Source organism: Sipha flava, unplaced genomic scaffold (assembly GCF_003268045.1).
Source record: "Sipha flava isolate LNK unplaced genomic scaffold, YSA_version1 71_pilon_pilon, whole genome shotgun sequence".
Classification (NCBI taxonomy): Eukaryota; Metazoa; Arthropoda; class Insecta; order Hemiptera; family Aphididae; genus Sipha; species Sipha flava.
This window is the reverse complement of record NW_020273611.1, coordinates 1839659-1854326: the sequence shown is the minus strand read 5'-3', so window position 1 is coordinate 1854326 and position 14668 is coordinate 1839659. Positions and strand designations below refer to the sequence as shown.

Here is a 14668-nt window from a genome sequence, read left to right as displayed (position 1 = left end):
GTTAACAAACCGACAGATACAATTCGTCATCTAGAGAATTCGGTCACTCATTAATGATTCCAAGCTAACGACTCATAGACCAGTCGAATTTATCATAAATATATTTTTAAATGTTATTACAAAAAGATTGAGGTATAACCATTGATTATAAATATTTATTTTACAATCAAAGGTATAATTACTTACACTCTTATATAATTATTATAGAATTTATTAAATGATTATAGATTAAGAAATATGATTTTCTACTTACTACACATAAAAACATAATATGGATCACGCTTTCGTCAATAACGATTTGATATAAATCTATAACACGACAGATAAGACATTTGACAGACAAGGACATTTTTCATAGTATCATACAAAGCAGTAAAAAAAAAAAAAATTGGTTTATCTAGTATGAGATAAGGATACATAAAATGGTGTATATATACATGACTCATAACTACCTCACTTATTATTATTATTAATTAAAACACAAATGTAAGACAATTTTAATCCACCGATTAAATTAAATATTTATAATTTTCATTTTGTTAACATTTAACATTTTATTTTTACATTTTTTCCTTCGATTATGAGTTGTAACGAATAGTTATTTAATAGTAATTAATATATATATATATATATGTATTTACAAATGTGTTAAATCTATTGATGACTTCCAAACAATTATTCAATTTACTCATTGCTTCTACTTAAACAACGGATGTGTATTAATTTTTTTTAGCTCGTTCATCAGTTATCATCGATTAATATCAAATGTTTTTTTTTTTTAAAACATACTATTCGGTCGTTTGTCATAACTCACGTACCATTAAGACATTGATCGGAGATTTTCTAGATTTGTAGTTTAACTTTGATGATTGGTCAGGCCTTTTCTGTTATGTGCACTTGGATTCTAAATTGGTTGCAATGGCGCAAAAATTTGATTATTTTAGTGGTGTACTGCACCAATAGGCGAGCGCAGCTCAGGGTTTCAAGGGGTACTCAGTGCCAGCCCTGGGGTCGGACAAGCGGTACGACCACACCGGGCCCCACAAATTATATATTACGAACATCACTTTAAATATAATAAAATAATATAGTCCTAGTAGAACGCAAATCGAGACCCGTGTGGTCGTATGGTTTTCTCAGGACACGGGTTGCTATCTACGAAAATTAAGACAGTACCAATCATAATACATAGCCATATGGTATTATACGCGCACGTACTTGTAAAATTGTTTATCGTCGATGACGGTTCGAAATATAGTTATCGTATATATTTAGTTTTGTAATAAAATCAATAAATATAGATTTATATAAATTATTAATAAATTATTATGCATGAAGAAATTCTGTACCCTGAAAACCATTTGGGCTGGCTCTGGAGGTACCTACAACACTTTTAGGTCTTATCTTAACAAAACGTGTAGGTTTTTTTTAAAAATTCTAATGCATAAATAATTAAATAAACGTCTTTGATTTTTTTTATTTAATATTGTGATATATTAGTCCCGATGATCATGTTTTCCTTGAATTTCGTCCATTTTACTCAGTTATCTTCAATTATTTATGATTTGTACTTTTTTTATCGATTGTAGCTGCTTTTATATTATCATGAGAAGTTTTTGCATGAAAACGTAAAAAAAGTAATTTTATTTTTCTATTACGAAACATATTTTTTGCCAAACAATTTAGAATAAATTACATTTAATTTATTTGAGCAACATCAGTTAAAATACAGGCCCCTTACTTTTATACTTACCTTGTAGGACTCCATTTACAACATTTCAAGGGTTGGCCGGGTGAACGTCTATGACTGCAGCTCTATTTAAGCTTCATTTCCACGCATAATTCTTTCTTAAAAATATTATTTCAATATCATTCGATTCTCATAAAATTCATAAAATGATATTGTATCGAGTTCAAGATAGATAAATCACTAGTACTTCATACACATTTCTATAGTTTCATGAAGTAATACATTACAATATGTACGATTACAGTACGTAAAGCATGTAAAAGTATATTATGTAACGAGTTTTAATAAAAATAAATATATTTTACCAACACACACTCGAGTATAATAACAAGTTTTTGTTTAGTAACATAAAACATGTTAAAACTAAACAACAATTATCCGGTAATATTTATATTGCACACGTGTTATTAGTCTTCTAGCGGTATAACAATAAAATATGTATTATTGCATAGTGACTCCTTTGCAATTGTTTATACATAATTGTAGCACGTCATTAATTATCACATTCTGTAGTGGGTGGAGAAAAAGTATACGTTAATTAACCATAAGAAAGTATTCAATGGGCCACGCATTCCCTTTTATTTATTTTGAAATCAAGAACGAGTTTGTACTTATTATTATTTTTTTTTTTTTTTTGTTTGTTTCATTTTAACGACCAACATGTTATTAATTATGAACATTAATCCTATTTTGTCGGCATAAAGCGATCTAGAAAAAAAAAAAAAAAATACAAAACTGGAACTGTAGTTGAGTTGAGTTTAAAAAACCAACTATCGATATTTCTTACATAAGCGAGGAGGGAGGCGGCCGTTGCCTTCCTAGACCCGATCGTTACTCCCCTATCATTTTAATCGGAAGGCGGCGATTTTCGAATTGATTGATATGTTGGAAAAAAGAGTATGTCAATAAGTGATAATTCAAATGTGAGTTGGTCATGGAGGTGATCGTTAATTTATAAAATTGTAATTAATTTGTAAAAATAAAATTGAAATTCGTAATAATATTGGTTTTTTTACACCCTTCCCCCTATCCTTGATGAATCATTGGCCATCATTGCGTCAAAGACTATCGTACGACGAATCCGTGTGTGTTTAGCCGAATCCTGGTAAATTCAGTGATTCGACGACCTTAATTGCACGCGGTTAACCGACACGGAGCAACCGGTCATTCCGTGTGGTACAGCGGCGACTTAAAACGCGTTACGATCTAGATGCACTGCAACGCGTAGGTACTGCAGCTGAGTGAAAGTGCACACATATCAACCCGGGGGCGTCGCGAGGGGCGTTTCTGCAGTTTGCGATAAAAAAATCTTAAAAGTAAAAAAACACTAATATTAATACAACGCGCGTTACAACATCGAATCGAAAAATGCTGTTCCCCCCCCCCCCCCGGTTTCTTTTTGCCGATCATAAAAAATCGAGAACACACGCGCACAAGACTCCGCCGTGTCGTGCTCACGACCGGTGACCAACTGCAACGGCACCGGATTACATTACAGCAGCCTGTTATTGATCCGTGTCACCGCGTTAACCGCAAAACCTCGTCGTTGCCGTCGTCGTGTCTTAAGCCACGTCCAGGCGGAGCAGCTTTTGCCGAGCGGCATGAGTGTGAATACATGAATACATTTTCCGCGGCTTTTTTTTGTTGCCACGTGGCATAATTTCCGATCGGTTTTGTAGGCGGTCTACATCAGAGGAAAGCCGCGCGGCATCAGTACTTATTTTTTAAGTAGGTATTTAAATTACTTTTTAAGTAATTATTAACAGAACAAGCTTTTTTCACTGAGGTAAAACTGATTTTTGTAGTAATCTCCAGAAGACACAATTTATTATTTATTATTTATTCTATCAAAATGTCGATACTGAAGATTCTCTGTTTTCAAAAATACAAAGATTATTAATGATTTTTCATAAATCTTAACTTCATGTTTTTTTAGATTCAAAAATATAGATTACTTGCTGATCTCGTGCACTTCGTTGCCGATTAAAAATTACTCAAATCTATAGCATTTATGAATAATATATTATTATTATTATTATTGTTATTATTGTTTTAAAACAAATTGGAAAATAAATGCCGCACCGTGTGGACGCGTATTTGCCGCGCGACAATAGTTGCTTCGTCTAGAACGTAGCTTTACACTTAAGAAGTACTTTCCAATGCGTACGATGCACCGAGCGCGTTTTATTCGATATTTGTAACCCTTGAAACGACGTTATAAACGCGGCGAGAACGGGTCGCGATCGTTGGTAAAGTCCTCGTTGCACTGGCGACGGGAACTTGAACGCACAAATGTCTACGAATTGCGCAATCGGTCCGTCGCCGTACACGTGTGCAAACGGTTCACGGTGCCCGCCGCGATTCGGGTTAACGAGTCAATCTGTAATTTATGCGATTTTTTTATACGTACACCGGTGTTTCGCTAACCGACCGCCTGGATATTATTTCGCGCGTACACCGTAATATCGTATTACCTGTGCACAGATGCCGCCCACCGTCGCTTTTACTGTTGCTTCACTCATCTCATTAGAATATATATATTTTAACCGGTCGATTAAAAAAAAAAAAAAACCGTCGTCGGCCCCGCAAATCCAACTCGTAGAAAAAAAACCTGACCAAATCACCACTGCAATAACGAGTCAATCTCTATGTACACATAGTATCAGTATTATGATGTCGATAGAACATAATTATGAGAGCACGATTTACGCCAGCGGGTCTGATCAAAACATATTCTTATAATTAGCCGTATAAATCACGTGTTAAGCCCGTAGCACATGATAGTAGTAGTATATTGTATCGAATTGCACTTGAACAATTCCAAAACGGGTACACTTCCGAATTCAATTGAAAGATTTCAAATTATTTCAAAAATTATTTTGCACAAAACTGTATTATTATTATCGCGAGCTTCTACGATTTACGCGACGGTGCACAATATGAGCATAGATATTTATTGTTCGTCCAATGATTGGTACAACGATAGTGATCATACTGTGTTGAACCATATCCGTGGACGTAGACAGGATTCGTACAGAAATGTTTTTTCAGAAAAGGGCTCGGGCGGTAGACATGACCAATGGATATTGCGAGATATCTTTGGCAACCCAAACATTTTTGTGGACTATCGAGGCAATATTTTACTATACTCGATGAAACGCTTGTATTTTTAAAACGTGTTGATTACATTCGATATTTTTTAAGTAATGTCTTTTAATGTGAAGTGATGTCAGTTTTTGATTACCACTGCCAACAAAATAATATACTCTGTAATGATGCGATATCGTAAGTTATTTTCTCTGCCCGAATTGTTTCTATAACATATCTCCGATCATAAACATTTGTATTTGTTAATGCACGTGTTTTAAAACCGTGACAATTTTATATTACATTAATTTGAGTACCATGTAACGTTTAAAATAAAACATTTTAGTTCAGGATTTAACAATATTGCGGTGATATGATTCGAGCTGTATTTGAATGTAAATTGATAAGCATTATATTAACTGTGGAAGGTTATTAATCTTTCTTTTTTTTTCTCTGGATATGGGATAATGACTGGTTGGCACGAAGGAAACAGGCACGCTAAATATTTGTAATAACCGTGTTTTCTCGTATCTAGTCGGGTTTGACGCCAGAAATATTATAGAAACGCGAACGTGGGATGTTGTTTGCCGAAACTGCGGAAAGAGGCGAACCCTTGACGGTATTACGACCGTTGAAATATAAATTAAAGTAAAAGCTCCTCCATCACGAATAAATTAACGTTTCTCCCGGATAGGTTATTGTCTTATTTTTTTTTTTTGACACGACGAATCGAACGAAAAATAGTCCATTAAAATGTTCGACACTCGTCCCGGAGGGGATATGAGATGTGAAATGTCACGTGCGTCTATACAGTGTACGTTGTTCACAGGTTTGCGGCAGCTGGCGCAACGTTTACCAGATTAAACGATCACCGTCGGCGCCCGAAACATGGTACCGCGCAGCACGCCATCGGGCCAACAGTGTTCCGTGTTCACGGTGACGGCCGCTCTGGTGCTGATAGTAGCGGTAACCCTTAGCTGCGCACCATCCGGGGCCGGGGCGTCCGCAATTCGTCCGCCACCCTCGTCGGTATCGGTGGCCGGCGGCCCCGATGGTCCGGCCGCGCGGTTCCGGCGCGACGCTCCGGCCGCCGTCGATGCGTCCCCGGGCCGAACCGTCGTCCGGCGAAAGAGGACGTTGCTCAAACTGAAACCGCTGGTCGTGCTGCCGGCCAAGCTGGCGCTGGGCGCCGGGTCCAAGCTGGTGGCCGGGGCCAAGCTGGGCGCCAAGGCGGTCGGTGTGGGCGCCAAAGCGCTGGGCGTGGGCGCGGTCGGCCTGAAAGCCGTGAAGAAGGTGACCAAGGTGACGATCAAGGCGGCCACCGCGCTGGGCGTCAAGGCGGTGCTACTCAACTTCTTGTTCCAGGTAAGTCGTGGCCGCGGCCGTCGCCCGTAACGGGTGAACCGGGGCCGCGTCGAATCGGAAACAACGACACGTACTAACGGTTTGCGATTTTCTTTCCGTTTCCCGTGCCACAGAAAATCAACCAGGTGATCGACTTCAAGACCCGCCTGCTGAGCAACCTCGACCAGCGGAACAAGCAGAAGAACGCGCAGTTCTTGTCGCCGGTGCTGTCGTCGAAACCCTCCTCTGGGTCCGTCGGAAACAAGGTAAGCGTTACATTAGAACGTACGACGCATAGCGCACGAATATATATGTACACGAGAGATGAGTTTGCGGTAGAGACGATCGCGATGAAGATATGAACGTGTGAGTCGTTCAGGGTATGGCAAAACAATACGATACGTATTTGGTTTATACAGCCTGAACGTTTATTTTTGTTTTTTTTTTTTTTTTTTGAGGGCCTATCGGGAAAATCTGGAGATCTTAGAAAAATGTTGGCGTTTCGATTTCGTAAACTTTGTAATCTTAATGTGTTTTAATGGGGGGAGGGGAGGAAGATTTATATATATAGAGAGAGAGGTAGGTATAGACAATAACGAATTTAAAATCTTACAAAAATATTGAAATAGTTTTTTTTAACTAATATGTCTATTATATATTAAAAAAATATATTAAATCGTTAACAATTTAAGTTATTGAAACAGTCGCATTTTTTTTATATTTATTAAGATATGAGATATCATAAATATTTCGTTTCACGTGGAACAAGCCGTTCAGATACTTAACAAGTTCAGAGTTTTGTTTTGGGTTAAATGTACAGAGTTAAAGTCGATCGCAAGAAGGATAGAAAGTGATTTAAAGTGATAATGGATTTGAGTTTATTATAAATTCTGGGTGAAACGAGGAATGGATTTCATCTCGATAGCGTGTACATATATATATTAGAGTACCTAAATCCATTGTACGCTGTACCACTGTACCACTGTACCACTGTACGCTATCATATCATAATAATAAATCAAACCATATAAACACTACCTACACCTATGCACGACATTCACCACAGTGTTACGTTCACATAATATAACGTAATACATATATATTATTAAAAACCGTATCCATGCACTATTTACTATTACTAACCGCCCGCGTTAACACCACTATTACTGTCACTAGCGCCTTAGACCAAACCAAAATTATTATTACATTCAGCTTCGAATTTTGTCTTTTTCTTCTCCAAAACAATACAACAACGCATTATTCTACCAACTCGTAATATTACGCGGTACATATTTACATGTATCGTGTATCAGTGTGGGTACGAATAATGTTGTAGTGCGTATGCGATGATCGTGTAAGATGATTTAACGTTATTAAAACAATAAACATTAAAGATTATAATAATATGTAACACGACGACGATAAAATGCGAGGTTATTGTGTCACATGCGCGCGTGCATGACAACGGCGGTGACGACATTATTAATATCAATTATGATACACGACGACGACTACGACGGGGTAAGAGACAAATGATAGGCGACGGCGATGACGACATTTGAAAATAACGAGTGTACGATAAAAATATTAAATTTCATTTTCACAAATTCGTATACCGATATTATAAAAAAAATAAAACACAAGTCACCAAAACCGGACAACAAAAATGTGTACAAACGACTCTATAAAAAAACAACGAGATAATCGATTTGACGCAACAACGAAAATGTCACCGAGAAGAAACTTGACAAAACTAAAAGTCCGACTAAAATCGTAATACGAACCGGCTGCGTATATTATGCGTACTCGACGGACGTGCGGTAACAGTGGTAGTGTATTTGCATATTACACGCGTCGGTTCTGCGATTACCGATCGGACGGCACACGTTGTTTACCGCTGGAATAAAACGCGTTAACCGACGACCAGGTGCAAGACTTGAACAAAACGTCGCACGTTTACTATTCGAATCGAACACGTGTGTGTGTGACGTTTACAACGACGACGACGAGGGATTACAAAATTACGTGACTTTTGATGTGCGAACGATCGACGTGTATGTTTAAGGACGACGCAGCCGATTTTCACGTTGTCCCACCGCCGCCGCAGGGCTTCGTCGAGGCAGCCGACTCGCCGGGATTCGCTACGGCCGCGCCACCGCTCGGCTTCGTTCCCGGGTCGGATCTGATAGCTTCGCCGCCGCCGTCGCCGTCATCTCCGCAGGGATTCAACCCCGGACCGCAGGGCTTCAACGACGGACCACCGGGCTTCAACGCCGAGCTTCAAGGGTTTTCCGCCGGACCGCCAGGCTTTGCCCCTCAGAGTTTCGCCGCTCCGAACGACGACGGTTCACCGTCATCGGACCCTTCGTATTGAACCCGACGGACATCGCGCCCATCATTAGCGTCGTCGTCGTCGTCATATGCACAATCATCGTCATTCCGCACGCGGAAATCGCATAATATCGTGTACTTGCCAGTCGCACAGCCATAACCGCGTATATCGTTATCCACGTAATATAGTCATAATCTAATTCTTATTTATTTTTACGTTCAATAATCCCCCCCCCCCCCCCCCCCGTAATCGTATTAAATAGTTGTAACAATCGTACTGGTGGAGCCGGTACGCGATCGTTCGCATAAGAGACGTATGAACAAATAAAAAATTAACTTTTATGCTTCATCGTGTAGATTTGTAATAATGTCATAGCGATTTCATTAAAATTCATAAATCGGTGCAACCGCAAGAACCTAAAAAGTTATAATTTCACACTCAAAATTTCGCCTACATCGATTGAGACATGTTATTTCAAATTGCTGAGCACCGTCCGGCTCCACCTATTATGATTACAATAATTGAAGTCATAACCACGTGTAGTCATATTATAATAATAATTGTAATCAATGTTTAAACAGGTTGAAGTATTCTAATATTATTATTATTATTATTATTATTATTATTATTATTACCTATTATTAATATTATTGATAGTTAGTCGGAAGGTGTATTAATAGTCAAACTTCGTGTCGTGTGTAACGCACCAGAAACGAAAATAGCACGTTTAGCTTTTGAGATTCGATCAATCTAATGGTGTTGCGAATATGCCGTGTCGCAAGTTAATCCGAAATAGCCATTAGCGTTAAATTTAAACACCTGTGCACGGGGATTTATTAAAATTGCACGCGTCGTAAACATCTCGCGTGGCATTAAAAAAAAGCCCAGCGTTTACGATGTGTGCAGTTTTAGTGCAAATATAATATTACGTAATTTTCTAATGAAACTTTATTTTATAGTCACGCGTAAAAGACTTGCAAGTGAAACAGACAATCAACATTTCATTTCACGCAAAATTATATAATGTTTTAAAACCATTATTACGTTTTACGCTTAACAACGTGAAATAACTTAACTCCGTGGCCATAGCACGTGCATATGCACAACACGGATGGTTTGCCCAATCTATTAACATAAATGCATAACGCGTGTGATCATAACAGACGCGCGTAAATATTCGCAGCACAGGACGAGAGTGATTTATACCATCGTACGTTTTCATGTGCATAACGTTGTACCTACACGGCAATAGCGCACAATCACTATCGTCTTCCCAAAAGCATTAATTGTCTCCCGCGGTCTCGTGTTCTTCACAATCACGTTGTTACGTTTTCCGAGCTTTATTATTTTTAACGAATTTCATCTCAATCATAAGCCATCATCATTTTTCATTTTTCATCGTCATAACATCATCGTCGTCACCAGCCATACCATCATTGCCAATTATTTCTATCGTCATAGTACACGTTTTCACTCCGTAAGCACTTGTATTCACAAGACGGTTCATCATGTCATAAACTCATATAGATCACTTAATTTCATATTATATGTTACATGTACAAGATTAAGGTCTCGCGATCAAATCAAACGAAATATCATTATTAGCTTAGTTATTACGTTATTACTTTAATGTATATTTTTTAAACATACATATCGCCTAACTTCGACGGCGTACAACGTGTCATCTATTTTGTAGAGAGTTATACAATACAATTATCGTGCTTCTGTTAGAACTCACGCGAAGCGCCTCGTCACCACGTTTGCGAGTTATAACAGTAATTACGATATTTTGTGTTTAAACCTTAACTGTAGTATAAACGATTTGTAGGTGTTTTAATTTGATATTGTGCGGGGGCTTGGAATGAAAATAATCAGAAAACAAATAATTAGCGCTAAGATGTCAATATCAATATAACTTAATAGTTAGTAAATTTTACTCGATAATATGATAAAATTAAATATGAATGTCTTGCTTGAGTAGAATGTTATTCTAAAATACGTTTGTCGACTACATAAGGTAAAAACTTTTTCATCCCGAGCCCACGTAATTAATACAATTATTTATTGATCAATATATTATTTCTTATTATTTATTTAAGTTTTTTTATTTTTATTATTACTATTATATAATTTATATTAAAATTCATGTACCGGGTGGGGGTTGTGCATAACTCTTAATCAAAATATTAGAAAAATACAATTATTACTAGTTTATAACATGACTACGATACAGTGAGTATAAATATATCAAAATGTACAGTAAAACGTTCACGCAATAGAGGAGATGACAACAGGGACGATAAGGCTACTCGTATTATGTATTTTGTACTCGTAAATGAAATAGATCAACAGTAAAAATATTATCATTAAAATGGTGTTATCGTTCAATAGGAAAGGAGGAAAAAACTATCACTTTTCCATTTACTCGTTTGCTACTCGCCACGCCCGAATTGCCTAATGAGTAATTTGTATCCGTGAAAAAAACATTTTAAGCAACCGAATAATATTAAACAAGTTTAATATGCAGTCGATGACCAGTATATTTTTTTATCATAAGCTTCGTGTACTAATTGTATATTATTAAAGGGTTGCGCCAGATTCGTTTTTTAAAGCTGTTGCCAACACACGAAATACTATCACTAAATCTCTTGACATTAATTGCTGAAGATTTACAGTTATACGTACCATAACTAAATATGACGAAAAAGCTATAAATTATGCGCATTGCATAATTACGAATTTGATGAGCATTCACACGCTTACCATTTATGAATAATAAGAATAAATGTTAAAAATGAACACCGTAACAGGTTAGATTGTTTTACATATTTAATTGTTTTCATATTTTATCGTGAAAGAAAATTTTCGTATAGCACGTTTAAAAAACAAGTCTATTTTTAGTCCAAAAAATTTTCTTACAATGCGTATATATATATATGTAGTACTTTTTAAGTATAGCACAAAATCTATGTAATGTTCAACTCATCGACTGCAATAGTTAGATATTTTCTTAGAAAGGAAAAAGTGTATGATAATTATTATATCAAATTAAAAATCAAAGAAGTCTATAATTTCTATAAAAAAAAAAAAAAATATATGGACAAACCTAAACAAAGAGACCTAACAAGCGTGTACTATAGTATAAACTGTTTTCAAAGAAATCATTATACTCGGACAGTAGAAATTCAAATTAATTTTTAAACCTAATTAAAGTTTTAATAATTATTTTTTAGTCAAATTTTGATCAAAATGCTAATTATTAATAAATAAAATTATTGCTTTGAAATTTGAAAAGGCCTATAAGTAAAACATTTTACAAACATAATATTATATTAATATATATACAACCAAGTGATACATTTTATATACACGTATATTTTACAATAGAAAATACGAGTATGAATATATTTCAATATGAAATGTTTGTTTACATTAAACACAACATATGGTGTTATATAATACATAATAATTTGTTTTATCATGAATAATGATAAATTACAAAACATTTGTTCAACAGTTCACTACTGATAATTCATTTTATTCTTACGCAATTTCTATGAAATAAATACACATTTCCATGCATATTTTCATGTATCAAATATGATTTATCAATGATATTCAGCGCATTTATGAATATGAGTTGTGACATTTATATATTATTTTCTTCTTCATTATTATTATTATTCTCGTGAGCAAAAAATGTTATCATTCGTTATTCTTTCATTTATAAATTTATTAAATTATCATAGAAAAATGTTTTTTTATTATCATGGCCCTTCGTAATCCTTGTTTAATCCTACTATATTTGCGTGTAACGTTACTACAATTGTAATATTTTAGGTGATAAATCATAATTATTGTCATAGTTAATATAAAGAACATTGTTTTTTATGTGAATATTTTTTTTATTTTATTTAATCTATAGATTAAGTTATATAATATATAACTTTTGATGATATTTATCATATTATATTATATTATTATGTTTATTCTATCATGATATACTCGTATAAAAATTTAGCTAATAAAACACATTTTTCGACCGTCACACCGTTTCTAATCTGTTGTACTGTATTATTATAACGTGGGAAGTACCAAGTACTCGTACAGTACTCGATAAAAAGGTTTGCACAGATGTGCAATGACCAACCTTTGTTTGTCGTGTGACCATGCGATATTGCTTTTATTTTACTACCTTCCTACTCTTTACTTATTCATTAAAAATCATTATGCAAGTATTTACAATACGAATGCTTTTAGTCATGGCGATCCTGAAGCCTTCGACAAATTATATTTCTTGGATTTTCTTTCGACTCCGCAAGAAGTGCTTAATTAAATGAGAATTTTTGCCCACACAAAAATTTACAAAAATAAAAAAAAAAAATAAAAACATTCACGCACGTGGGCATTTATTGTTCATCTCGTAAAGCGTTTATAGCTTTTCGTAAAAATCGTTGCCGGTAAGTACAACCACCACATTCCCAGACATCCGCATAACTCTACGAGCTATAGTGTGATGTATTTCCACAGAATAATATTATAATTCAATCACCTTTACGTAAGCGGACAAAACGCTTGGAATATGATTATTATCGAGTACAAGTATGGGTGAGTTCACTTTAACGGAATAATTGTGTGATGTGCACATTTTTTAATTAAACGTCGATCGAAAGTGGTACACTACTGCATATAATAGCATACTATTGAAATTTAGAAAATGTTGATCGATTCTATAGAAACACATGTCTGTGATCATTGTTCAGATTGGTTATGGCGATCCGACGTGTACAATTTGGACGATTAATTTATAAATAAAAATTAAATTTAAAAAATACATTATTAATATTCCATTGTGTACGCAACATTCGTTTTTGCAGGACGACGATGACTTCCTAGCTTCGGGTTCACCCGGTAGTGACCAGCAAGTATTAGCCCAAGAACAGTCTTCGGCCGTCGCGCAGCCGGCGGATGGGCGGCTGGAAGACGATTCTGAGGTGACTTTTGACGCCAACAAAGTCTCTCTTCAGGTCCCGGACAGGCTTTTCGGTCCCAGTTTCACGGCCGTCACTGGTATATCGCAAGCCATCGGCACCGTCGTACAGGTACGGTATACGTAAACGAAACCTGCACCTACATCGAAATATTCAGCTGTAACAGCTTCATAATTATTGTCACCATGAAAATAACCCTTCCACGACCATTGCCGTTTCAAAAATCTGTGGTAGTGGAAATAGATAAGTTTTGCGCTTGAATCTTCGGTTGGTTTCCATGTGCAAGTAGATTACGGTGACGCGTTAACAAATGGCGAGGAAACGGAAGTGAGCGTACTGAGGTATAGAAGTGACGAGTGATATATGACAAAGAAGTGTACGATAAGAATGGTAAATAATTGTGGCCCTATCAGGTAACTTTTACGTTATAAACCAAGTTCAATACGATTTTTTTTCTATGAGTGCCTTGCTTTGATGTTCATAATAAATATTCGAATATTACATTAAGGATGTTCCTTTGATTGTGCCCACCCGATGTTTTGTACAAACAAACAATGACATTTTTTGTAGTCAATTTATTATTTCGTTGTTGTTGAATATAATTTGATGGGAATTTGGAGTAAAATAGAATAAAAAAAAAAAAAAAACTGCGAGAAAATTCGATTTAGCCAGAAAATGATATTTCACCATACAACCCGCGAATACGTGGTTTATTTTTGATTTCGGTTATTCACTTACACAGGATTCCGTTTACACCGGATTCCGTGGGTCCAATCGCGCGGAGGTGGGGGGCGCGTTTCGTTCCTTCGACTTGTCGACAGTCGGTGCAGTAATTAAACTACCGGAAGCCTGTGCGCAAATCAAAAACTTGAGGTCCGTTATCGTTATACGTTTTTGAGCTTTTGACGTTTTGAAGCCCGTGACCTGTGTGCAATGCGCGCTGCGCACATTCGGTTTTTACGGCACTGCCGACGGTGTGCGACCGATGAAAACGTTCGGGTTATCGCTGCACAGGGGCAGACGTTTAAAATCGTACGTACCCGTCGACCCGGAACGAAATGTTTGGGGCAGAAAAACGGTCGGAAGAGAAAAAGGAAAAATTGAAAAAAAAATTAATGGATTTTCCGTTGCAGAACGCGGCCAACAGGTTGGCCCGGCTCGTGG

General features: G+C 36.3%; 1 protein-coding gene across 1 annotated transcript in view; it reads left to right on the top strand.

The window, feature by feature from the left end:
* The window catches only part of LOC112692174, a 29557-nt gene that overhangs the window by 9867 nt on the left and 5022 nt on the right, over nucleotides 1-14668 (top strand). The window contains exons 2-5 of the mRNA XM_025566745.1: nucleotides 5667-6202; nucleotides 6316-6447; nucleotides 13391-13615; nucleotides 14638-14664. Of these exons, the coding sequence (XP_025422530.1) occupies nucleotides 5726-6202; nucleotides 6316-6447; nucleotides 13391-13615; nucleotides 14638-14664 (861 nt within the window). The 5' untranslated portion in view covers nucleotides 5667-5725. The remainder of the gene's footprint in view (nucleotides 1-5666; nucleotides 6203-6315; nucleotides 6448-13390; nucleotides 13616-14637; nucleotides 14665-14668) is intronic.